Genomic DNA, 24,505 nt, shown 5'->3' on the forward strand with positions numbered 1-24,505 from the left:
TGTATAATAGGGACAAATAATTCCTGCATATCATTGCACTAATTTTAGATTTGTTTAGAGAAAACTTGTTTGGGATGGGGGTGGAGAGGAGTGGAGAAGCCATAATGCATCTCACTACTGTTGATAATGGGTATAACAAAAATTCTCTGAGTGCAAAGGAGCTCAAGTAGATCCCCAATGAAAGGAGTAGAGAAACTTTAGTATTTGGGTTATTATCATTATTGTAATTCTTTAGATTTTATTTATTTGTTTGTTTGTTTATTTTAACACCATTTACTTTTCACTAGTTTAGACATGAATCAAAGCAGCGAAGGATGTATGAAAAGGATTAGCAGTGTGAATCTTGACAAACTTATAAATGACTTCTCACAGATAGAAAAGGTATGTAAAGATATCAAACAGTTGTAGTATGTAAGGAAGAGTGGAACAGATTTTGCCAATGGAAGGAGTTGACAAGAAAGAAAAATCTACAAAAAAATGAGCAAGATAAAGATAATGGAAATGTATTTTGCTAAGCCCTTTCTCTACCATTTTTAAAATCTGTAATTTAAAATATGTCTGGTTTTGGCTCATTTGTACTAATACATCAGAAGTTTCTGGGGCAGGGGAACAAATAATTGATATACTTTTGCTAAAATTAAAGTGAAAATACTACTTAAATGCCAAGGATGTCTTAAACTCGGGAATGGTTTAGCAAGAATTGAAGTAGACTCAGCCTTCAACATCTTACCATTATGACTAACTCTAATTTTTTTTTTTAGTCTTTCCTACTCTATCTGCTCCCTTTTCCTTTTATTTTGCCTAAAAGCAGACTCATTTGAAGTCTCCCTCCCAACTCTGGACAAATTACATGGTAGACCAAACCCCACAAGTATATATTAGGTTTTCTCCCTCTCCTCTGCCTGGAAGAGGAGTAGGAATAGCCATTGAGAAAACATAGATGAATAAAGTAAAGATTTGAGGAGTGGGCTTGTGAAACAAGAGTGGGAGTGGGAATAATACCTACCTCTATTTACTCTCCTTTTCTTATCCTTCTCTATTCCTTCTTTTCCTCTGCACAATGTAGCATTGCCATAATAAAAGAATTTCCATGATGATGGGTATTTTGAGGTAACATTATGAGCTTTTTTAAAACAATGAACTTGGGTTTTCTTGACCAAGTGATTCTTACCAAAATAAAAGAGAAGAGAGAAATTAATAAGGAGCACTACTAGAGGGAAAGAAATTGGTACAAAGTTTTTGGAGATTAATTTGAAATATCTGTCATATTCTTAAACATTTTAAATAAGAAATGTTCGTTTTTTTGATATGATAATGGTATTGTGATTATTTTTTTAAGAGTCTTATCTCTTAGAGATACATATAGATGGTAATATTTTTGGATGAAATAACATAATGTCAGGGAGCTGCTTTTAGATAAATTCAGAAGTGATGAGAATAGGGAAGTGGGTATAGGTATAGATGATTCAAGACTGGTCATGAATTGATGATTTTTGAAGCTGTTTGAGGGGTACATGATGGCTATTATACTATTGACAAAGATACCAAAGAGATATGTTCAACAATATTTATCTATTATCTGTAGTAGTAAAAAAGTGGAAACAACACAAATTCTCCTTAATAGGGAACCAGTTAAATAAATTATAGTATATTCATAAATGAAACGCAATGCAGCTGTTAAAAAGAATGAGGTAGACCTGTACATGCTTATATGACATCATCTCCAAGATAATAGTATTAAGTGGAACATCCCAAGTGCAGAACAAGAGTATAATATGATCCTTTCCTGTAGTTGTATAGTCATAAAATATTTTGGAAACATATATAAGGAGTTGTTAACCATGGGACTGAGGGTTAAATAGTTGGAAAGAAGAGGGTTCAACTTAGGTTATATTTTTACTTTTCATAACTGTTAGTCTGTTTCAATTTTTTACTACATTACTTTTAAAGTTAAAAATAAATTATGCAGTTGACTTATTTAAAAATATATTCCAGGCTTAATTATTAGACTTGCGAGTACTAAGTGGTTTATATTTTCATTAGTCTTCATATCCTTAGGTAAAAAAAATCAAAATTGCAGCATTGTTGTAGTAATAATATATATACTGTTTCTTCTACAGAAAATGATAGAAACCAGTGGAAAGAACAATATACTGAATATGCAGCTGGAAAAAACTAACTGCTTATTAAAAGTAATGCAAACAAAGGAAGTCTCAACTAAGGAAGGTTAGTTCTCTGCTGCCTAAAGAAATACTAATTCTAATGAGAGTGATTTTTGGTACAACAGTGATTAATATTATACCACACATTTGTAAAATATTTTGAATTCACATAGAACTTTCCAGACTATCATTTCATTTTATCCTTAATATAGCCCTGAAAGACGGATAGAACTAGTATTATTACTCCATCTCATTAATGAAGAAACGTAGGATAAAAGAAGTTAAATAATCTGTCTGAGGCCACTCAGCTAAGAAATGGCAAATCCAAGGCTCAATCCAGGCCTTCAAAACCATGGAAAAAAATACAGTTGAATTCCTGGCTCACAATACAAAAAAAATTTCAGATGAGTCAAAATTTTAGTGTTAAAAATGATCTGTCCTATTCCTAAACTCTCCCCTCACTTCTGGGAGACCCACGCCATGTGTGCTGCTCAGCATCCAGCAGCCGCCCTCCCTGCTGCAGCCCCATGCTGAGTTTATGCCTTCTCTGCATGCCCACAGGCCAGTGGGGAGCCAGGGAGCCTGGGCTCCTTGCCTCGAGGTGCTGCTTGCTGAGAATGTGGCCTCACTCTGAGCACAATGGTCCCCAGAAGAAGGAGCTGCAGCAGTGCCTCCAGCCCTGGAGCCTGGCCGTGCTAGGCTTCCCGTTCAACCAGTTCTGGACATCAGGAAAATGCCAAGAACAAAGAGAGCCTGAATTCCCTCAAGTACATCCCATTTGGCTGTGGGTTCAAGCCCAACTTCATGCTCTTCAAGAAGTGTGTGGTGAATGGTGCTCAGGCACACCTGCTCTTCGCCTTCCTGCAGAAGGCCCTGATGGCACCCGGTGACTAGCCACTGAGCTCGTGACCAATCCCAAGCTCGTCACCTGGTCTCCAGTGTGCCACAAGGATCGCCTAGAACTTCCAGAAGCTCCTGGTGGTCCCCGACCCGTGTGCCTGTGCCTGATATCAATGCCCTGCTGTCCTAAGGGCCTAGCTGTGCCTAGGGAGCTCCTCCTACCCCTGCTGCTTGGCAGTCATAGTGCTGCCCTCTGTGGGGTTTCTACCTGTGAAGGTGCTTCCTCTAAACCTGCATGTAGGAAGGCCTGATGTCCAGGAAAATCTCCCCAGATGGGCACTGGTCCTGTCCATCCCGGCCTCCCCTTTCCCAAACCAAGGCTCCTCACTAATAAAGTGCCCAGTGTCAGGGAAAACAAACAAACAAAAAGAAGCCAGGTGTATATGTATTTCTTTACTATGTCAACTGAGAGGGCCTAAAATCCACCAGTAACAATAAACACATCTAGCACCCAGATCTTGGTTTCTAATACCATCTTACAATAAAAGGAACCAGTGATCCTTGGAGAAATGGCTGATTCTAAGACTGGGGCGGGAAATATATAAGATGAGCCTGAAGCATCTTGTAGTACCAAAAAGTAAGATAGTTCTCAAAAATAAAGAAAACATTCCATGATGATGGAGGTATGTCAAAGGGAGCCAACTGAAAGAGTTCTCAATGGCCAAAGCTGGAATCATTTAAGCAACAAAATAAGTAAAGTAGTATGGGATTATAACCCAAAGTCTGTAATAAATATCCATGAATCCATACTGATAAAAATAAGTGATTGAATAAATAAATAAATGGTGGAGAAGAGACAAATCTCCTCTGCAGAAGAATTCCAAATAACTTATGTAAATGATTTGCCCTCAAGGAAGTAGATCTTAACATCCCACTCATTAAGTATGGGCTGTGTATAGTGACTTTCTTCACTAAAGTAAAACATGCAGTGTGGAAAAAGGAGTAGTGGAAAGTAGACAGTGGAAAAACCTGACATTAGCTACCTAAGGCAAGTGATCAAGGTCAACTTGATGTCATGTTGATAGTATGTACCCTTGATATGATGTGAGGAAAATGGCACTTTACGTCTATGATCTTTCTCTCAAAAATCCATAACCCCATCTAATCATGAGATAAACACCAGACAAATCCCTGTAGAGGGACATTCTACAAAATACCTGACCAGTACTCCGTAAAACTGTCAAAGTCATCAAAAACAAGAAAACTCGGAGAAACTATCACAGCCAAGGAGACTCTAAGAAGACATGACAACTTAATATAATGTGATATTGTGGATGGATTCCTAGATCAGAAAAAGGACATTGGATAAAAACTAAGAAAACCTGAATAAAGTACAGATTTTAGTTAATAATAATGTACCAACTTTGGGGCCGGCCCGGTGGCGCAAGCAGTTAAGTGCACGCGCTCCGCTGCAGTGGCCCGGGGTTCGCTGGTTCGGATCCCCTGCGCGCACCGACGCACCGCTTGGCAAGCCATGCTGTGGCGGCGTCCCATATAAAGTAGAGGAAGATGGGCGTGGATGTTAGCCCAGGGCCAGTCTTCCTCAGCAAAAAGAGAAGGATTGGCAGATGTTAGCTCAGGGCCGATCTTCCTCACACACACACAAAAAAATGTACCAACTTTGATTCATTAATTATAAGAAACATACCATACTAATAGAAGATGTAAATAATAGGGTAAACTGGGTGTAGAATATTTGGCAACTCTCTGTAATATCTTCTTAGCTTTTCTGTACATCCAAAACTGTTCAAAAAAAGAAAGTCAATCAAAGGTCAAAAACTGAGGCCACAAAAAAACTAGAAGAGAATATGGGTAGTTCTTCTTTTTTTAGAATAGAGAAACCCTTTGCAAGTGATGTACATCAGTGGAGATCTGGTTAAATAAATTATGGTATATTTGTTTAATGAAATACTATGTAGCTGATAAAAAGAATGAAGTAGCTCTATATGATATAGAATAATTTCCAAGATATAGTAAATGAAAATAACAATGTACACTATAGTATGCTATCATTTTTATAAAAATATATCTTTAAACACACACAAACACCCTTTCCCCTATATATTTGTATGTCTCTGGAAAGATATATAGCATCCTGGTAACAGTGCTTGCTTTGGGGGGCAGGAAACTGGTTAGTTTTGGGATAGAGATTGGACAAATATTTACTTTTCACTATATTTGTACTCCATGTGTATGTATTATTTGAAAAAACATAATTAAATACTTTAAAAAATCCTACTTATTCTAAATAAATAAATAAAAATAAATAAAATAATAATAATAAAATAAAAATAAAAATAATAAAAATAAAAATTCTACTTATTCTAAACCTAATGGCCTTTTTGCTGGATACTACACAGCAGAAGTAAAAGAACATGTGAGAATTACAACTTGTAGAGCCAATTATGTACTAATTCACTTAGAGAGGAAGAACAAACGACATATATGATTGGATTTGTTCAACAATAAAGAATGAGATCTTAATATTTTATTTTCTACATTTTATACTGGATAAAGAATTTCTTTCCCAGTTCAAGGGGGAAATAATATTAGTATTGAGGACCAGGTACTTTAAAAAATCCTTTTCATACGTAATTGTCTTTAATATTTCCAACTGCTTTATGAAATAGATGTTAACACACACATTGCTAGTTAATGGTAGATCCTACATTTTAGCTCAAAATAATCACTGATTTACTAAATTATGTAGTAGAAGAAGTAGCTTGATATTCTGAGCTCTAGTTTCTTTTTTTGTAAAGATTTTATTTATTTATTTTTTCCCCCCCAAAGCCCCAGCAGGTAGTTGCATATCATAGCTGCACATCCTTCTAGTTGCTGTACACCCGACGACGCGGCCTCAGCATGGCTGGAGAAGCGGTGCGTTGGTGCGCGCCCGGGATCCGAACCTGGGCCGCCAGCAGCGGAGCGCGCGCACTTAGCCGCTAAGCCATGGGGCCGGCCCTGAGCTCTAGTTTTTAAGAATTGGATGGGATAGTATTGTTCACATTACATTGTAAAGTCCAACAGAAATGATAATGTGGGTAAGGTTTACAAAGAGAATTAAAAGCCATTATTCTAAAATAATGAATGGTATTCTACCTTTTGAAGAATTTGCTATTGAGCCAGTTTCCTTTGGGAAAAAAAAAAAAAAAAATGTGTTGAGAGAGCCACCTTGTGTTCAAATTTTGAAAATACACGTTTTTTCAGTTTCAGTTCTCTGTTTTTCAATTCGCTGATTACTGAGGTATCTTCAGCTACCATATTTCATGAATTGCCGGATTCATGCCTCTAAAAGGCACAAAGACAGTGATGGCAGAGTTCATGCTCCCTTAATTTTTTAATTGTAGCAGCTAATACTGTAACATACATGGACTAGATAATGTCAAATGTAATTTAACCATCATTCTATTACGGGGAAATAGCAAGAGAGAAAAGGGAGGATGGTGAGAACTTTGTCTGAATGGCAGGGACGGTAGAGGGGGTATGGGGAGGAGTGAAAAACCATAATAGTAGAAACTTATATCTGCATAAACCTTTTAACGTCTGCAAAATACTTTCATTTCTCTTAGCATAGCTAAAGAAAGTATATGGAAACTGAGAGCAGGACTCCTAAGCAAAAGGTGAAGTTTTGCATTCTGCCCACAGCACTGATTCCTTCATTTAGTCAATAAATAAAAAACTATTGAACCTCTGTGAAATAGTCACCACATTAGATGCAAGGGATATCAAAATAAATAAGATATCATCTTCACCTCTAAGAGTTCACTGTCTAGTAAGAGAAACCACAAATAACTAAAATGCAATGTGATAAATAGAGAAAAGAGATATATACAAATTGTTGTGGGACACGGAGGAGAGAAATAATAATAACAACAATAACAATGTCAAATATTTGTGAGTGAATTTAGAAAATGTGTTTTCTCATTTGGTTGTCAGAACAGTCTTATATATTAGAATAGTCTTATGTGTGAGGTAGGATAGATATTACCCACACTTTTACTTTGCAGATGAAAAATATAAAGCTCAAATAGGTTAAGTAGTGTTCAGGGCATCATAGCTAGAAAGCGGAGAAGCTGAAACTCTAATCTAGTTCCTCTGACTCCAAGTTTCATGGTTTCATCAGCATATCCTACAATTCCTGAGGAAGAATTGGATAGCAGATTAAGAGCACAGAATTTGAAATGAGAAAAACCTATGTTCAAGTCTGTACCTTCCATTTACTAACTGTGGAATCTTTGGCAAGTAACCAAATCCCTGTGGATGACTTCCTCCCTTTGTAGAATCAGGATGATACCAACTTCTCAGTATCATTGTAGATATTAATTGGAGTAATGTTTATAATGCACTTAGGGTAATGCCTGGCAGAGTAAACATTCAATAAATGGTACTAGTATTATACCTAGACAACTTGTTATTATTAGCTACACATGTAGTATTTAATATTTAACCATCAAAACAGATACCCATTAGAATGGAAGCTAGTCAGTATATCATACTAGTACATACTGGCTTAATATCAGTCATGGGCCTCTAAAACTGAAAGGAAGAGAATAGGTTCAATATTTATTAGCTGTTAAGCCAAGCACATACGGGTGAAATTGCCCTTAAAATTTAAAGTTATTTTTCTTTTTAAGAATATTGTTATTCTTTTATGAAGTTTTCATCATTATATATTTAGCTAAGATAATTGTAAACTTATATTAGTGCAACCTATGTTTCCCAACCTATAGTAAAAATGTGACAGCAATAACTATCGCAAAGAGTCTTTCTCTGGTTCTGTTCTTGGCCTCTTTCCAGGGCCTCCAACCTACTCAAATTACTCTGAAGAAGTGCTCCTGAGCTGGCCTTCTTGGAGGTAGTAAAGTAGTTGAAATCATAGACTTTAGTGCTGGACTGCTGGGATTCAAGTTGTAGCTCTACCGCTTACTTGTTATAAGTGTGACCTTGGGCAATTTCCTAAACTTCTGTGTCAATTTCCTCATATGTAAAATGAGGCAAATACTAGGACCAACCTCACAGGGTTAAGAGGGTTAAATGATTTAATATTTGCAAACCAGTTAGAATAGCAATATATGTTATTATTTTCAGGCCAGAGCTTCTCCACTTAACCTTTTCTGGCTTCAGCTTACTATGATATTACCTGTCTGTTGATCAATCACTCAACAAATATTTATGGAGTGCCTACTGTGGGCCACACAACTGCTCTAAGTACTAGGGAGAAATGGAAAACAAAACAGGAACTAGCCCCTGCTATCCTGGAGCTCTCAGCCAAGTGGACTGCTTAAAGTTACAGAAGTTTCCACCACTGTTGCTATCCATCAAAGGTTTCGTTGTGCTGGTGATGGAACCAAGAGTATACTGAAAGCTTATGTGCACATTTCAGGGCCCTAATGCTTACAATGAAGTCTCCATCTCTCACTACGGAAGAAGTCATTGGCACCAAAGTTGCTGATGCCTTGTAACTCAACACATTGAGTTTTTACCCCTTTTGTTGTTACTCCCTTACCCTAAGACTCAGGCATGAGTACTAAGAGGACAGGTTGCAGAACAGTGAGGAAGAAAAGCATTATCTTCTCCCAGATGACACCTCTCACCAGCTCTGACTCTCTTTCTTTGAGCAAAATTTAATGTACCTTGACTCTCTTTCCTTGGGATGTTCTTTCATGGAAAACTCACATGGATATAGTCCTCATAGTTCCCCAGAAGTGTGCTTACTTCTAGGGCAGATATTGTTAAGGCACACGGAGTGAATCCCTACTATATTGGATTTATTGTGCCTTAGAAAACTCATTACTAAATGCTGGAATGCATTTGACTTAAAGGATGATTAAAAAATATTTATTATATAATTAATTTTGAAATACCTGGTTGCTTTATTAAAATCTCATAATTGTCAATTAAATATTACTTTATTTTAAGTATTTCAACTTTGAGAGAATAAGTCCAAAATGAAAGCAAATGATCTTGAAATAAATTTACCTTTCGTGTTTTAGAATGTGCTACTCTTCATAATATGATAAAAGGGCTACAACAGACCATTGAATATCAACATAATTTGAAAGGTAAGTTAGAAAAAAAATAAAATCTGAAAAAAAATGATATATTTGAGCACCTTTAAAAATAGAGAGTTTTTACATCCTTGACAATAAGTTTCTTTTAATCTGGTCTTGTTAAATTCATCAGCTAAGGGCAAGACTCCTTACTACTTAATATACTTTCCTAAATTATTGTGAAGTAAGAAATGCCATGCTGAACAGAATAATTGAGTCCTATTATGACAGGGACATCAGGGGAGGTTTTATAATCAGTAATAATAATTCTCTTTATTACTTTCAAAAGTTTAGAAGTATATTTATTCTCAGTAGTACTCCTGGTCTTTAATAACCCTGTGTGCAGTTTTGAAGGGCGGGTATTTACTAGAAGTTACATGATGAATACGCTATTCAAACTGCAGTGACAGTTTACTATTTAATTTTTTGTCATAGATTAAGGCTATGTGTGTATGAATGAAGCCAACACATTCAGCTTATCTTTTTTTTTGCTAGTCTTGCCAACCCAATAGGCTTACCATTGACAATACAGACAAAGCAACCAAGTGTTTTGTCCTGTTCTGATTTAGCTGCAGTGTAGTGTTTGTGGGACTTTCCCCTACTATATTGGAGATTAGACTAAATTGCCTTTAAGGTCCCTTCCAAGATAAAACCCACATCAAACAAGAATTTCTGATCTTAGTCTTCTGCTTTTACCAGAAAGAAGGTACTTTACAAATGTAGGTGAGATATAATAGTGATCTTATATGCTATTTATTTGATTTGGCATGTTATACCTTACTGTCTTTATAATGTTCTAATTGAGCCTTATCTTTTTTTAAGAATTACTATTAGTTCTTACCTTTTCCCCATTACTTTACCTTAAAATACTTCCTCAAGTGTTAATGAAACAAATACAGAAAGTGTCTTAGAAGACTTCACACACAAACACATCTGCAGTACAGAGAGAATTCATTTCACTATCAGTATACCACTAAAAGCTGTTCTGAAGATCAAGAAGGGTAATAGATGGGAAACCATATCATCTCCAATACCTTTCCTTTTGGCTAATTCCTTCTGATCCCCATATGTCCCATAGATTTTCACTTTGCTTGGTTCTAGCATTCTGCTCATTTTTTCACAGTATTTGATCCCCATGCCACACCTGATTTGTGCTTTCCTTTTCCCAATTCAATGCTGATGGCTCAGAACAACTTTTCCCTTCTCTGTGACTAAATACAACACCTAACTACAATGAAAAAATATGTGAATGTTCATAATCCTTTACAATCCTCTTATTCTAGGATTCGTATGGTATTTAACTCTTTCAGGATTTTGTTCAAGTAAAACATCTGCCAGAAATTAAAGTTAAATACTTCGAAGTCCCAGAAAGTCAATTATAATTCAATAATGAGTACATAAAACATTCTTTCTTTGTAGAAGGATATCCAATACTGACCAGAAGTCAAGAATACCATCTTTTCACAGATATAGGACAAATTTTTAAATAACCATTTCTGAAAATGGATATCCTATGGTGCCTCTCAGGAAGAAATAATGACTCATTGATTTATTTTTCCAGTGCCTCTATAGGCCTTGGTTTGGGCAAAGTGATAGATGTGAACTACCTGTCTTTCACCTCTTTCATCCATTTGATTGTCAAGATTCTATGGTTAATGTGCTTATTTAGGCTACAGAGTGGTTACAAATGTTTACCTCCCCAGAAACGATTTCCTCTTCTTCTTAATAGAAACCTGATTTTTTTCTGACGTACATTCTTCATCCACGCAACCACATGCCTCAGGGGAAGGTAATTACACCCCAGCTCCGAGGGACAGCTTCTGGAATAACTTCCTTCCCTCCCAAAAGATGGACTGTGTTCTGGTTGTTGATAAGTGTGACTATAATGCCTAAAATTATTGCAAACTTCTTGCTTCCAGCTTGAAAATTATGACAGCATTGAGGATAGCAGGAAGGAGAGATTAAAAGGACGTGGTTTCTTGATAACATTAACAAGCTGGTGAATCAATTACCCTCTAGGCTTAAGAGTTTCTTCAGCTACCATAAGAGAAATTATACCTTCCTTTACCTTCATCTATCAATCTTTTCTGTAGGAGCTTATGGGGTATGTAAAAGATGATCCACTGAGATGCAGGAAGAAAACATTGGAATTCCCATTTACATTAATTTTTATCTAAAAATCAAGGCAAATAATCTGACGAAAATTTAATAATGGAATGTTATTCCTTACTCTCTGTGTACGTCAGTTACGTGTGATTTATGATACACAAGATTCCTCTTCTCCCAAGGAGAGTGGGAGTTCTAAAACTGAACAATTGCATCTTTATTTTTTCTCCAGTCTCAGTGTATTGACATGTAGTACAGTTTACATGTACCTGGTTAAGCGGGTTTATATATTATATTAGCTACTTACAATCAAACTAATTCTTTCAGAAAGGGGGACGAGTAGCTTTAAGAAATAAAACACGGATTGACAAGAATGCTAATAATGCAAGCACAAGTCAATAATAAGAAAGTAGCAAAGCTGTCACTTCTCCTACCTCTGTACAGGTTCTTCATCAGACATATTAAAAAGTTTAAAATAGTGAAAATCTATCATACCTGATGAAATGTCAGCCAACGGTAGCCAAATAACTGCTTTTGGGAGAAAATTAATCTATAGCAAGACTATTTTCAAATGGTTATTTAGAAATGGTTCCATCTTTAAGGGATTTGGAAGCTGAAAATATGTCAACTTCAAGTATTATCACCTGAACATTAGCTTGGCATAGGACTATCAACCTGCAAAAACAGAAACCAGTTTAAGAGGCAAAGCGTTTATTTGAAATCAAAGAATTGCAATTCAGGGAGCACAGATTCAGGTAGAAACCCAAATAGTGTCCCACTAGGGAATAAAAGTCAGGGGCTTTTAAAGACAAAGAAGGGAGGTTGTATTACAAAGAATTTGAGTTAGAGGCAGAGAGCTAGTCTTGGCTAAACATTGATTGACTCTTGATTCTATCTTCAGAAAGTCCACAATCCTTAGTCTTTGTGATCAGAATGTCCATTCTCCTGCTGACTTCTCAAACACTTGCTTGTAAAATAATTGCCGTTTGGCCCAGTCCAAGGTTCAAGACAGCAAGGCAGTTTTTTTGGAAGGGCAGCTCCAAATCCATTTTAAAATGGCTCCACTATAGTCAATTTTGACAGGAATGCTAAATTCAATAAGAATTCTTCAGACAGTGATTCTCAGTGATTTTGTTACTTGTTTATTTTAAAAAACCTTTTGAGAGGTTTTTAAGAACAATTAACATCAAGGAAGATAGATATTTCACAAAATTCCAAAAATAATCACCTTTGCGTAATTGGTGTTTGGGATTTAAAAATGAGTACCATGGGGCCGGCCCGGTGGCGCAAGTGGTTAAGTGCGCGCGCTCCACTGCGCAGCCTGGGGTTCGCCAGTTCAGATTCCGGGCGCGCACCGACGCACTGCTTGGCAACCCATGCTGTGGCGGCGTCCCATATAAAGTAGAGGAAGATGGGCACGGTTGTTAGCCCAGGGCCAGTCTTCCTCAGCAAAAAGAGGAGGATTGGCAGATGTTAGCTCAGGGCCAATCTTCCTCACAAAAAAAAAAAAAATGAGTATCATGGGGGCTGGCCCGGTGGCATAGTGGTTAAGTTCGCACACTCCACTTTGGCGGGATGGGGTTCGCCAGTTCGGATCCTGTGCACGGACCTACTCACTGCTCATCAAGCCATACTGAGGCGGCATCCCACATAGAGCAACTAGAAGGATGTACAACTACGACATACAACTGTGTACTGGGGCTTTGGGGAGAAAAAGGAGAAAAGGAGGAAGATTGGCAACAGATGTTAGCTCAGGGCCAATCTTCCTCAAAAAAAATGAATATCATGATTTAGTTAGTACAGCCAGTGATGCATTTGTTCCATTAAAACCAAATATCAAAACAATCTGAATATTGAAACCAGGCTTCAAATTTCTATATCAGAGTTAAATCAACATTGTAAAAATTACTGACACATTTTCAGTTCCATTGTCTCACTAAAATTTATTAACAATAATGATAATTCAATAATTTTGAAGTTTTATAACAATACTTTAAATAATATTAAAATAATTTGACATTTTCTCTTTAGTTCACCTTGTTAATTTCTACTTTTATCTGTTTTAAGCATTGTGCACAATTAGAATGTAGTGTGTATATATATGTATATGCATATACATGATATATAAGTAAACAGAAATGAATTGGGGAGTACATGCTCCTTATTTTTATTGAGGGCATACAGTTATAAAAGTTTGGAGACTATTAGTTTAGAACACCATATCTGTGTGTCACTACATTTTAGATTTTTTTATTTATGTTAACCAGTCTATTCCCTCCTAACTTCCTACCAGTTATATATGAGAAAGCGGTTGGTCCCTCTAGCCAAGATATTAAACCAGTTTTGGCAATAGCACTGGAATTTCTTAACTTAAGGGAAAACTTGAGTCTTTCTCATTCTCATGAATGATTGGATGATCAAATTAAATGTATTTTCTGAGATGTTGTCATTGCCAAGCACCAAAGAAGCTCTTCCTTTTATTACTGCTAACCTGACACTGGGAATGAAAGTCATGAAGCAATATTAATGAATTGCATCTGATATGCTGTCTATCAAGGTGGAGAAGAGGCAAGGGCACGTCATGCAGGTTATTCAAAAGTGTTGGCAGCCCTTTATACTATGGGCTTTTTTTTTCTTGTTGCTTGATTCTCCTATTCTCTACCCCCAACTTTGGTCTTTATAACTCAAAGAATGGCTCCTTCCTGTCTTTGAAGTAATGTTTATTTGGAGTTCAGGATGTGGACATGAGTCCTTAGAAACAGAGTATGATTCATCACAATGTATCAAATGATAGGAACTTTTCATATATTATATTATTGTGTATTATTCTATATGCTATTTCAGGAGAACCCCAGTAATTCATTATATGAAAGATGGTGACATCATGCCCTCTAACTTATGGCCAAAGTTTACTACCAGGGCAAAGAAAACAAGACTCAGAGATTTTTCTCCATTAGAGAATTATCACCATATAACCAATACTAGATCAAATGAATTTCAGAAATTTAATTTAGGAATTCAAACACATGGGCAGTGTGTCATATGGAGAAAAGAGAGAGACACATGAAGTCAGCTGCAAATATGGAGCACCTCCAAAATTAGTAGAATTCAAACTTATTTTTGCCAATTATCTCTAGACAATTTCTTGCAACTAAATATTGCTTTTTTCCTATCTGAACTGAATCTGAATAACTTGAATTTATTTAGGCTCTTACACTATATCAGGGTAGGTTTCAAAGAAGACAATGTTATATATAGTACGACTTTACTATACAAAATTGTGCTAAGCAAAATGATTTAATCAAAACTGATTATTGATCAGAATGTTTAAAAAGGGGCAATAGCATATAGTTCAGTGCTATTCTATAAGAGAATTATCTGAGAAAGTAGGCTAATCCATGATCAGCTACTCCTTAAGAAAAAAGTATTGCTTAAATTAAAAGTAGTTTGAAAAATGTAGAAATACTTCTTTCAAAATAATTGTTAAAAAGATTTCCTTACAATAATTTGACATGTTAGCTTCTAGTATACCCTTGGAAGACTGCTATATTTATATAAGCATCTTATGTATGGGGAAATGATCTGTTACCAGTATGTACTTCAGAATCTTCATTATTTAAAAATTACCCCTTCTAAAAGAGATTTGTTAAAGGAGCATTAAAAGGAAGCTAAAGAACAAAACCTATAAACAAGGTGAGCTACATAATTTGCAAGGCCCAGTGCAAAATGAAAATGTGGGGCCCCATGTTCAAAAAACAGGAAAGAAAGTAACGTTAAAGCTTCTAAAATATAAAGCTTTTTCCTTTCTTCTATGGTCTCCCTCAACTTGTGAGGGCTTTTTTATTTGTTTTTTAATGTTGCTGTAAGTAAAAAACAAAATTAAAAATTTGAATTATGAGCATGAATTTTACCACTCATCTTTATATTGTGCAAACCAGTTTTAAATGCAAAGATAAGAGCATTTAACTTATATGCAGAATCACAAAAGTACACAATTAATACTTCATAATTTGTACATGCATATCTATTTCATTATTACCAGAATAGTGGAAATGCTACACAAAACTACCACAACCATTTTTTATTCATTTTACATCTTGGTACGTGCACATTCTGTCAACACTCTCTACTTTAGCTTACTGGTGAATAAAGAAGGACCGAAAGGGAAAGGAATTGTGAATTTCCTGTCTTTCCCGTTCCTTCTATGTCATCATTTTTAGCATAATTGGTTAGCGAATGGAGGGAAGTAACGGAAGCAAGAAAGGATATGATAGAGTTGTTTGATTTCATGTTTCCTAGAATACCATTGCTTTCTTTTTGCATTTGAAGTAAGTTCTAGTTCAAGGTGACAGTGTGGTCTCTCAGATCTGTCAGGGTTCTAGCTTACTTAGTTGTAATTGGAACATGCTTATCTTGTACTTGTACTTATCAAATCTTTGAGTCTTGCTGAACTCCCAAGACATCATGAGTCCACAAGAATTCTGTGTTCATGGGGCATTGCAAATGCTGTGTATGAAAGTGGAGGCAAGGAGCAGTAGACATGAATATTGCTCATATCTTCTGTGCTCACATGCATGCTCCACTGTCCCAATGGAATTTACTTACAAATATAAGTTCAAAGACAAAATTATTAATAATTTCAAGATATTGATGGCAGAGTATTAAACCAAACATGGCACCCTTCTGAGTGCAGGGCCCTGTGTAACGGCACAGATTGCACACCTGTAAAACTGTCCCTGCCTACAAATGAGTAGGAAGAGAGTGGGGTAGATACTTTGATCAGAAGCCTAACCTAAGGGGTAGTTGCTTTAATATAGCACAAAAGTTAACTCTAGATTTTCTAGAAAAGGCAAAATAAGACAAAAAATAATTTCATCAGTTATATAACTATCAATATCTGATTTTTTAAAAACACTCAGTTTATTAAAAGAAAAACTTTTATAGGATCTGAGTAAATGCCACTTGAGGACAATCTCAATTTAAATCAACACAGCCTTTATTCAGGCAACCAAGTAAGAACCTTTAATGTAAAAATATCTGGATCATTATAGAATAAAATTATTACAAAGCTGAGCAATCTAATTATCAATGATACCAGAGAAAGCCAACTCACTGTAAGTGTATAATGAATCTAAAGACAATTCACACTTAAGGACTTTCCTCGGTGTTGGGTACCAAAGGAGAATAATGAATTTTAGAAGAATACGTTGCAAAATTATTAGAGTCCAAGAGATTAAAATGGATTTTGGCTGGGTCAGAGAAAGACTACTTGTCAAATATCAAGTCAAATATCACTGGACTCTACATTGATGCAAAATGCTATTTGAACTTATAACTACTTCAGCCAAAGCAGCAAAAGCCTTATGACTTGAGGAAGTAGCCAAAGTGGGAATATGTATTTGAAAATTTAATGTAGAATCTGGTAGGATGATGAAAAAAAGCAGTGACAACAATAATCATATATTGATTGTGCTACAGATGAAAGTCAACATAGAACCAACTGAAATGTAATATAAAGTATTAAGGAGGTTAGCTATTTCTTCAGTAGATGGCTTTAGTTCACAGATAAATTATATGGTTCTATTTAGCATAATTATGGATGTGCTAAAGCTAGATAATATGCAGGTGGTATAACATTTAAATAAGTTGATCAATTTTTCTGACAGAGGGAAGATTTATCATCATTAAAAGTTCAGTTTTCCTGAAGCTAATATACACATTTAATACAATTTTAATTAAAATACTAAATTGGGGAGGGAGAAGATGCTATAAAGTAATTTTAAAGTTCATTTGACAGAAGAAACAAACCAGAAAACTATGAAAAATAAGAAGAATGTGGGAGAGGGGGACTTCCATTACCAGATAATAACATGCTCCAAAGCTGTTGTAATGAAATCAATATGGTATTGGCATAGAAATTGAAGAATATATGCACGGAAAGAATAGAGGACTAGACTCTAGAAACAGGCCCCAATATTTGTTAATATAATGTATGACACAAGGAATATTTCAATTTACTGGAAAAAGAATAGCATTTTAACATATGGTATTGGTACAACTAGCATTCCATCTGGAAGAAAAGAAAGTTAACTTTTCCCCACCACATCAAAAATAAATTCCAGATGGATAAAAGACTTTAGTGTAAAAAAGAATCATAAAAACGTAAAAGAAAATCCAGGATACAACGCGTACAACCTAGAGCTGTGGGATATCTTAACCACTCTGGGAACCTCAAATGCTGTATAAAGACAAAACAGACCTAATAGACTTTCTTAACAACAACACAACAAAAGCACGAACAACAACAATGAAAAAAGAACTTTGCATGTTTTTTTTCAAACAAAAGTCAAAAAACAAATAATTAATTTGAAAAAGTGTTTTCAAATACCAATGTAGTTTATATCTACAATATATGAAGAGCTCTACAAATTGACCAGCAGAATTAATAGAATTTTTTAATGGGCAAAAGATATGAATAAAAATATAGACATGTGTATGTGTGTATACATATGTTTGATCCAGAGGTTAAGAGCATGGAGAGAGACACAGAAGGATACACAATTACCCCAGGGGTGTGGGGGTGCAGGGGGTAGAAAGAAAGGGAAAAAAGAGGAAGAAGAAGAAGGCAGAAAGAAAACGAAAAAAAGAGAGAAGGGAAAAGTGTCCTAAAAGTATCTCAGCATGTATGATGTGATCCTATATATGTAAAATTATAAAATGTATGTACACACATGCAGAGAAAAATTATGGACTTGAAGGAATGTCCATTTTTTGTGTATGTGTGAGGAAGATTAGCCCTGAGCTAACATCTGTTGCCAATCCTTCTCTTTTTGCTGAGGAAGGTTGGCCCTGGGCTAACATCCATGCCCATCTTCCTCTACTTTATATGGGACACTGCCACGGCTTCATAAGCAGTGCGTGGATCTGTGCTCTGGATTTGAACCTGTGAACCCCAGGCCACTGAAGCGGAGCCTGCGAACTTAACCACTACACCACCGGGCAGGCCCCAGGAATGTCCATTTTTAAGAAATAAGTTTTGCAAAATAATATGTATAGTACAATTTTATATCGGTAAAAACAAATAAAAACAGTACAAATATGTGGTATGTTTATATATAATTGTATAAGCTGGGAGAAAAGTAGGGAAGGGATACAGACCAGGCTGTTAAAATTGATAACTTCAGGGAGGTGAGTGGGTAGTGGAGGTGTGTAGAGATAATTAGCTTCCCTTTACAGATGCTTCACTTACTAAAACAAGCAAATATATTTTTATAAATTGGAAAACATCAAATTTCTTTCATCTTTCAGTGATGGATGCTTCAGCATTTCCAATAGGTACAAGTGGTATTTGTTGCCTAGTTAGCACAACCTCTTTTTAGGCATCTCCCAGCCCTTAATTATCATGACCAAAACAAGACAAAAACTTAGACTTGAAAATCATACAAAGCTGAATGATAAAAGAAAATAAAGCTCAGTTGTTGTTATGGAGATCAAAATCCTCTACAATCTCCAGTTTCCTAATTCTAGAATATACACATTCTGCTAACAAGATACATTTTACCTTGAAAACTTTCAGATTACATGACTATTAATGCATTCATTGTGTCCCCATGGATTGAAAATCTCCTTAGAATGGGGTGGGGATGCAGGGCAGAAAACATTTCTCAAGTCTTTTGTTCTAAAGATAATAGTATATTTTATAGATAAGTATTTTAGTTGAAAATGTTTTCAAATTATTGGTGCTTTCCCTTCAAGGAAATATCAAATTTACCAATAAAATTTTTGTAAAACTGAAGCCGTCAAGATTAAGCTCTGTATTTTAAAATACGACTCTTTAAAATATAACACTTTCCTGTCTGTCTGATCATAATCTTTGAAAGCAAATTGATTTTAGATTTTTACTTTCATTTTAATGCTGTGATTTAATAGATATTCATTCATCATCTTCCCCAGTAAACATAGTTCTGGCTTTTCTCTTTCTGCCCCAAATACCTCTATTCTCCCAATTACCAAGACTCCAAACTTTGCAGTTACTCTTTACTCCTCCTCCCCAACATTATCAATTTTTGCCCACAAAACACATACTCATTACCTCTTACCCATGCCTCTGCCATAGTTTCATAAATGGACTTCATTTCCAAGGTCTCCCTCCTCTCAACATTACTATACTTATTGCAAGACAAACCTTCCTAAAGCATTGTTCAGATAATGTCAAAAATCATTTATTATTTGTTGTGTTGTTTTCACTAGTTCTTGGCTCTGTTATGTTAAGGAGGAGGGAAAGTATAGTAGGGTGTTGAGTGGGACTTTTTTATTAACCTGAAACTGGTAACTAGGGCCCAAGATTTAAAAAAAAATTTAAGCAAAATATTCTCACATTCTAAAGAGAGCTGCTAACATGTTACCAAATGTTGAGGTGAATCTAGACTCCCCATTATATTAGCCCGTAGAAGCAATTCACAGCCATCAGAGAGAGAACCAGAACTCCAGAAGTTATCTAGAGAACTCTCCCCATTCCCTGACCCCAGACCCCCAAGGGCTAGACAAGGAAGAACAATTAAAGAGAAAACTAAGACTCTTTCCCCAATTCCATTGAGTCCTTCAAGCCACAGATCTAGCCAGAGATAAGGATTATGAAAACTTTCAAATTTGAAATAGAAAATCAGAGTTTTAAACTGACTTGGAGGTTTAGTAATAGAAATAACTGCAGAGTTTTTTAATTTGCCCAAAATGTCATTAGTGTATTGGCAACTCAGAGATGAATGGAAATTCAACATAGCACTGCTGAACGCACTGATGGGGAAGGGGTGTGGCAGGAAGATTTCCGTTTGATATCACACTGAATTTAAACTGATTAAAAACCAGTTGAAATTTAAGTGTAGAATAAAAGTCCTCTGGATAAATTAATGCTAATCTGTCATAGAATAATTCAATAATGCACAGACAAAAAACCACCCTGCCCCATTTGTGACCAGCTCTCTCTCTGCCTCAAGACCAAAGAGAAAACATAATGATTGACCATTTATATTGTGCCCATTCTCCCTGAACTATAGAGTCCTATAATTACTAGCTTTAACAATCTGATGGAATTTTTGGAAACTATTTTTTAAATGAAGTACAATTTGTATACTGTGAAATGCACAGATCTTAAGTGTACAGTACATTGAGTTTTGACTATTTTAGACACTCATATAACCCAGTCCTCTATGGATATGTAGAATATTTCCATACCCTTAGAAAGAACTCTCACATACCTTCACAGTAAATCTTTGCTCCTACTCCACATGTACTGATTTCTTTCACTGTAAAGTAGCTTTGCCCATTCTAGAGCTTCATATAAATGGAATTATACTGTTTGTTCTCTTTTGCATCTAGGTTTTTCTCCTCAGGATAATGATTGTGAGATTTATCCCTGTTGTTGAGTCTAGCAGTAATTCATTCCCTTTTATTCCATTGTATGAATATACCATAATATCCATTCACCTGTTAATGGTCATTTGGGTTACTGCCAGTTCTTGGCTATTGTGAATAAAGCTGCTAGGAACATCCATGTACAATCTTTGAGTGAATATATATCTTCATTTCTCTTGTGAATGGAATTTCTAGATCATAGGACACATCATGTCTAGCTATCAAGAAAATATCAGAAGGCCTACTAAAATTCAAAAACACAATTTGAAGAGACAGGGCAAGCATCAGAATCTGACGTGGCAGACATGTTGGAATTATCAGACTGGGAATTTAAAACAACTATGATTAATATGCTAAGGGCTCTAGTGGATAAAGTAAACAGCATGCAAAAACAGTTAGGTAATGTAAGCAGAGAGATGGAAATCCTAAGAAAGAACCAAAAAGAAATTCTAGAGATCAAAAATACTGTAACAGAAATGAAGAATGCCTTTGGTGGGCTTATTATATACTACAACAAAGTAATATTTATCTCAAGTATGCAAGACTGGTTCAACATTCGAAAATCAATTAATGTAATCCAGCACACCAATGTGCCAAAAAAGAAAAATCACATGATCATATCAGTAGATGAAGAAAAATCATTTGACAAAATCCAACACCCATTCATGATAAAAAAAAAAAACAAAAACAAAACTCAGTAAACTAGGAATACAGGGAACTTACTCAACTTGATCAAAAAAAATCTACAAAAAACTACAGCTAATATCATATTTATTTATTTTATTTTATTTTTTAAAAGACATTTTTATTTTATTTTATTTTATTTTGTGAGGAAGATTGGCCCTGAGCTAACATCTGCCAATCCTCCTCTTTTCGCTGAGGAAGACCGGCCCAGGGCTAACATCCATGCCCGTCTTCCTCCACTTTATATGGGACGCCACCACAGCATGGCTTGACAAGCAGTGCGTCGGTGCGTGCCCAGGATCTGAACCCGGGCCGTCGCAGTGGAGCACGTGCACTTAACCGCTTGCACCACCAGGCCGGCCCCTAATATCAGATTTAATGGTTAGAAACAAGAAGCTTTCCCACTAAGATCAGGAGCAAGGCAAGGATATCCTCTCTCACCACTCCTTTTCAATATTGTACTGGAAGTCCTAGCTAATTCGATAAGACAAGAAAAAGAAATAAAAGGCATACAGAATAGGAAGGAAGAAATAAACTGTCTTTGTTCACAGATGACATGATTATCTGTGTAGAAAATCTGAAAGATTTGACAAAAAAACCTCCTGGAACTAATAAGCGATTATAGCAAGGTTGCAGTATACAAGGTTAATATACAAAAGTCAGTTGCTTTCCTATGTACCAGCAATGAGTGAGTGGAGTTTGAAATTAAAAACACAATGCTATTTACCTTAGCACCCCCCAAAATGAAATACTTAAGTCTAAATCTAACTAAATATGTACAAGACTTATATGAGGAAAACTGCAAAACTGATGAAGTAAATCAAAGAAGAACTAAATAAATAGAGAGAGAGTTCATGTTCATGGATTGGAAGACTCAATATTGTTAAGATGTCAGTTCTTCCCAACTTGATCTATAGATTCAATGTAATCCCAGTCAAAATTCCAGCAAGTTATTTTGTGGATATTGACGAACTGATTCTAAATAATACAGAACTTGGAATTACTGTTACCCAGGTCTAGGTCTCATTGAGCCTTGGCACTGATCCCACTTAGCCACTGAACTAAAGCCCTGGCCTCTATCTCACACTGGTTTCCAATTACAGTCTTGGCTCCATGCCTACTCCTGGCCTAATTTTATCTCTGGGCACCTTTTACGTCTGGCTCAGGTACAGATTTTGGCTCTATTTCAAACCCTCACCACATGCTATATACCAGGATTGGCTCTTTCTGATCTGAGTATGTCTGTTTTTCCTTAAAACTCCTAGAAGTTAACAAGAGTGAGTACATGAAAAGGCATTAAGTAAATATAACTATGGTTCTCAATAATGTTGCTGTAGGACAAAACCTCCCTCCCTTTCTAGCTTACATATCTAGCTTAGGATATCACTCATCTTCTCTTTTGGCAGTAGTTTTGTTTCTCTTACCCGTTCTGCAATACCACCTATACTAATCCTCAGATATGGATCAATCCAATCTTAAACTTGCTTTGCTTATAATGCTAAGGCTGCTGAAGACTATTGGTGAAAAATCATACAATGCAGGCTCATATTAATTTATGAGTCCCAGTTTCAACTATATCCTTAGTTTATCCTGGCTTTTCAAACTTTTTGCTCTTCAAGCCCGCAACTTTAAATCTGTTTCATTCTCTTTCAAGTTACTTTACTTTCTATTTCACAGAAAAAATGAAAGCTGTCAGACATAAACTACCTCATTTCTCGTTATCTACCACCGCTTCTTCCCACTACACCTCCTCCAAATATACACATATCTGGACATAGGCTTATTTCCTTCCTCCTTAGCATAGAAAAAAGAAAATCCTTCTTCCTATCTGAAGTTAATTTCTCCACTTGGGTTTAACTCTCATCTCTCTCTTCTGGGATGCTGTATCTTCGATTTTCCCTTCTTTTCTCTGTCTTTCATTTCCCTCTTTCTATTGGCCATTCTTCTCAGCATTTAAACAACTCAGATCTCTCCCATCTTTTAAACAAACAAGAAGACAAAATTTCCTTGACTTTGAGTTTATTCCCTTCAGTTGTCCTCACTCTTTCCTTTTACAATCAAACTTCAAGGGAATAGTCTGCGCTCACTATCTCCATCTCCCCACTTTCATGTGGTCTTCAACTTAGAACAATTGGGCATTTCCCATAGTTTTCAGATTCAAAGTTCTTTCACTTGATCTTTTTATTGCATTTATGACTATTGACTGTAACACCTTTCACCTCTATTTTTTTAGTACCACTCTCTCCTGCATCTCTGGACACTTCTTCTTCTCAGGCTCCTTTATAGGATATTCCTCCTTTGGGTACCTCTAAATGTTTCTCAGCCTACCAGAAATGTTCCCCTGGATATCTTAAATATTTCAAATGTAGCATGGTAAAGATCTAGATTCACCATTTCACTCCTAAAAATCTTCCCCTTTTAATTTTTCCCAAACTGATGAATATTTTTCTGTTACCTAAACCAGAAACCTAGAAGGCAAAGGTTCCCCTTTCTCTTTTGCCTCTGCTATCCAGTCAGTCGCTAAGTCTCCTGGTAATTCTATCCTGTAAATAGTTATCTTCATTTTCCTTTTGTCTCCTACTTCCACTGACCTAATTTAGGCTCCTATTTCTTACTTGATCTATCTTTAATGATATCTATTCCTCTAAGGTCAAAACCCTACCATTCTCTACACTGGCAGATAATCTTTTTAACATGTAACTAATTATTTCACTTCACTGTTCAAAATTCTTTAATGACTCTGTAACCTAAAAAATAAAATTCAAAGTCATTCATATAGAATATGTCCACCTCCTGTTAGGACATGGCCCCAACTTATTTAACACATCCTCCTCACAGTTTACACTCCAACACCGTGCTTGAGTTGAAATTTTCCCAAGTGTGCTGTACTCACTCAAGCCCAAAGTCTTCTTTGCAGCTTTCTGTATCTGGGATGCCCTCCTCCAACATGGAGTAAGCCTTATAATTTAAGTCTCAGCCCAAGTGGTGCCTCTCATGTAAATCCTCTCCTGACTTCAGGCTGACTTAGGCTTTTCTTCCACAGGTCCCCACAGTATTTCAGACACACTGCCATTACAGAGCAGTTATCACAGCATATCAAAACTAGTTACACAGTTGTCTCACTACTAGGATGTAAGTTCTTTGAAGAGCAATATTTTTTTTTGGTTTCAACATTCTCAGCTGTCATGCACA

General features: G+C 36.0%; 1 protein-coding gene and 1 pseudogene across 1 annotated transcript in view; both read left to right on the forward strand.

Annotated features, from left to right (window-relative positions):
- The first annotated feature begins 294 nt into the window (after positions 1 to 294).
- The window catches only part of CCDC152 (coiled-coil domain containing 152), a 53,022-nt gene continuing 28,811 nt past the window's right edge, over positions 295 to 24,505 (forward strand). Inside the window, exons 1-3 of the mRNA XM_004422778.3 lie at positions 295 to 381; positions 2,121 to 2,226; positions 9,056 to 9,124. Of these exons, the coding sequence (XP_004422835.1) occupies positions 295 to 381; positions 2,121 to 2,226; positions 9,056 to 9,124 (262 nt within the window). The remainder of the gene's footprint in view (positions 382 to 2,120; positions 2,227 to 9,055; positions 9,125 to 24,505) is intronic.
- On the forward strand, positions 2,643 to 3,192 carry LOC106800632 (glutathione peroxidase 1 pseudogene; annotated as a pseudogene).

Source organism: Ceratotherium simum, chromosome 18 (genome assembly GCF_057802395.1).
Source record: "Ceratotherium simum simum isolate JZ-2026a chromosome 18, ASM5780239v1, whole genome shotgun sequence".
Taxonomy (NCBI): Eukaryota; Metazoa; Chordata; class Mammalia; order Perissodactyla; family Rhinocerotidae; genus Ceratotherium; species Ceratotherium simum.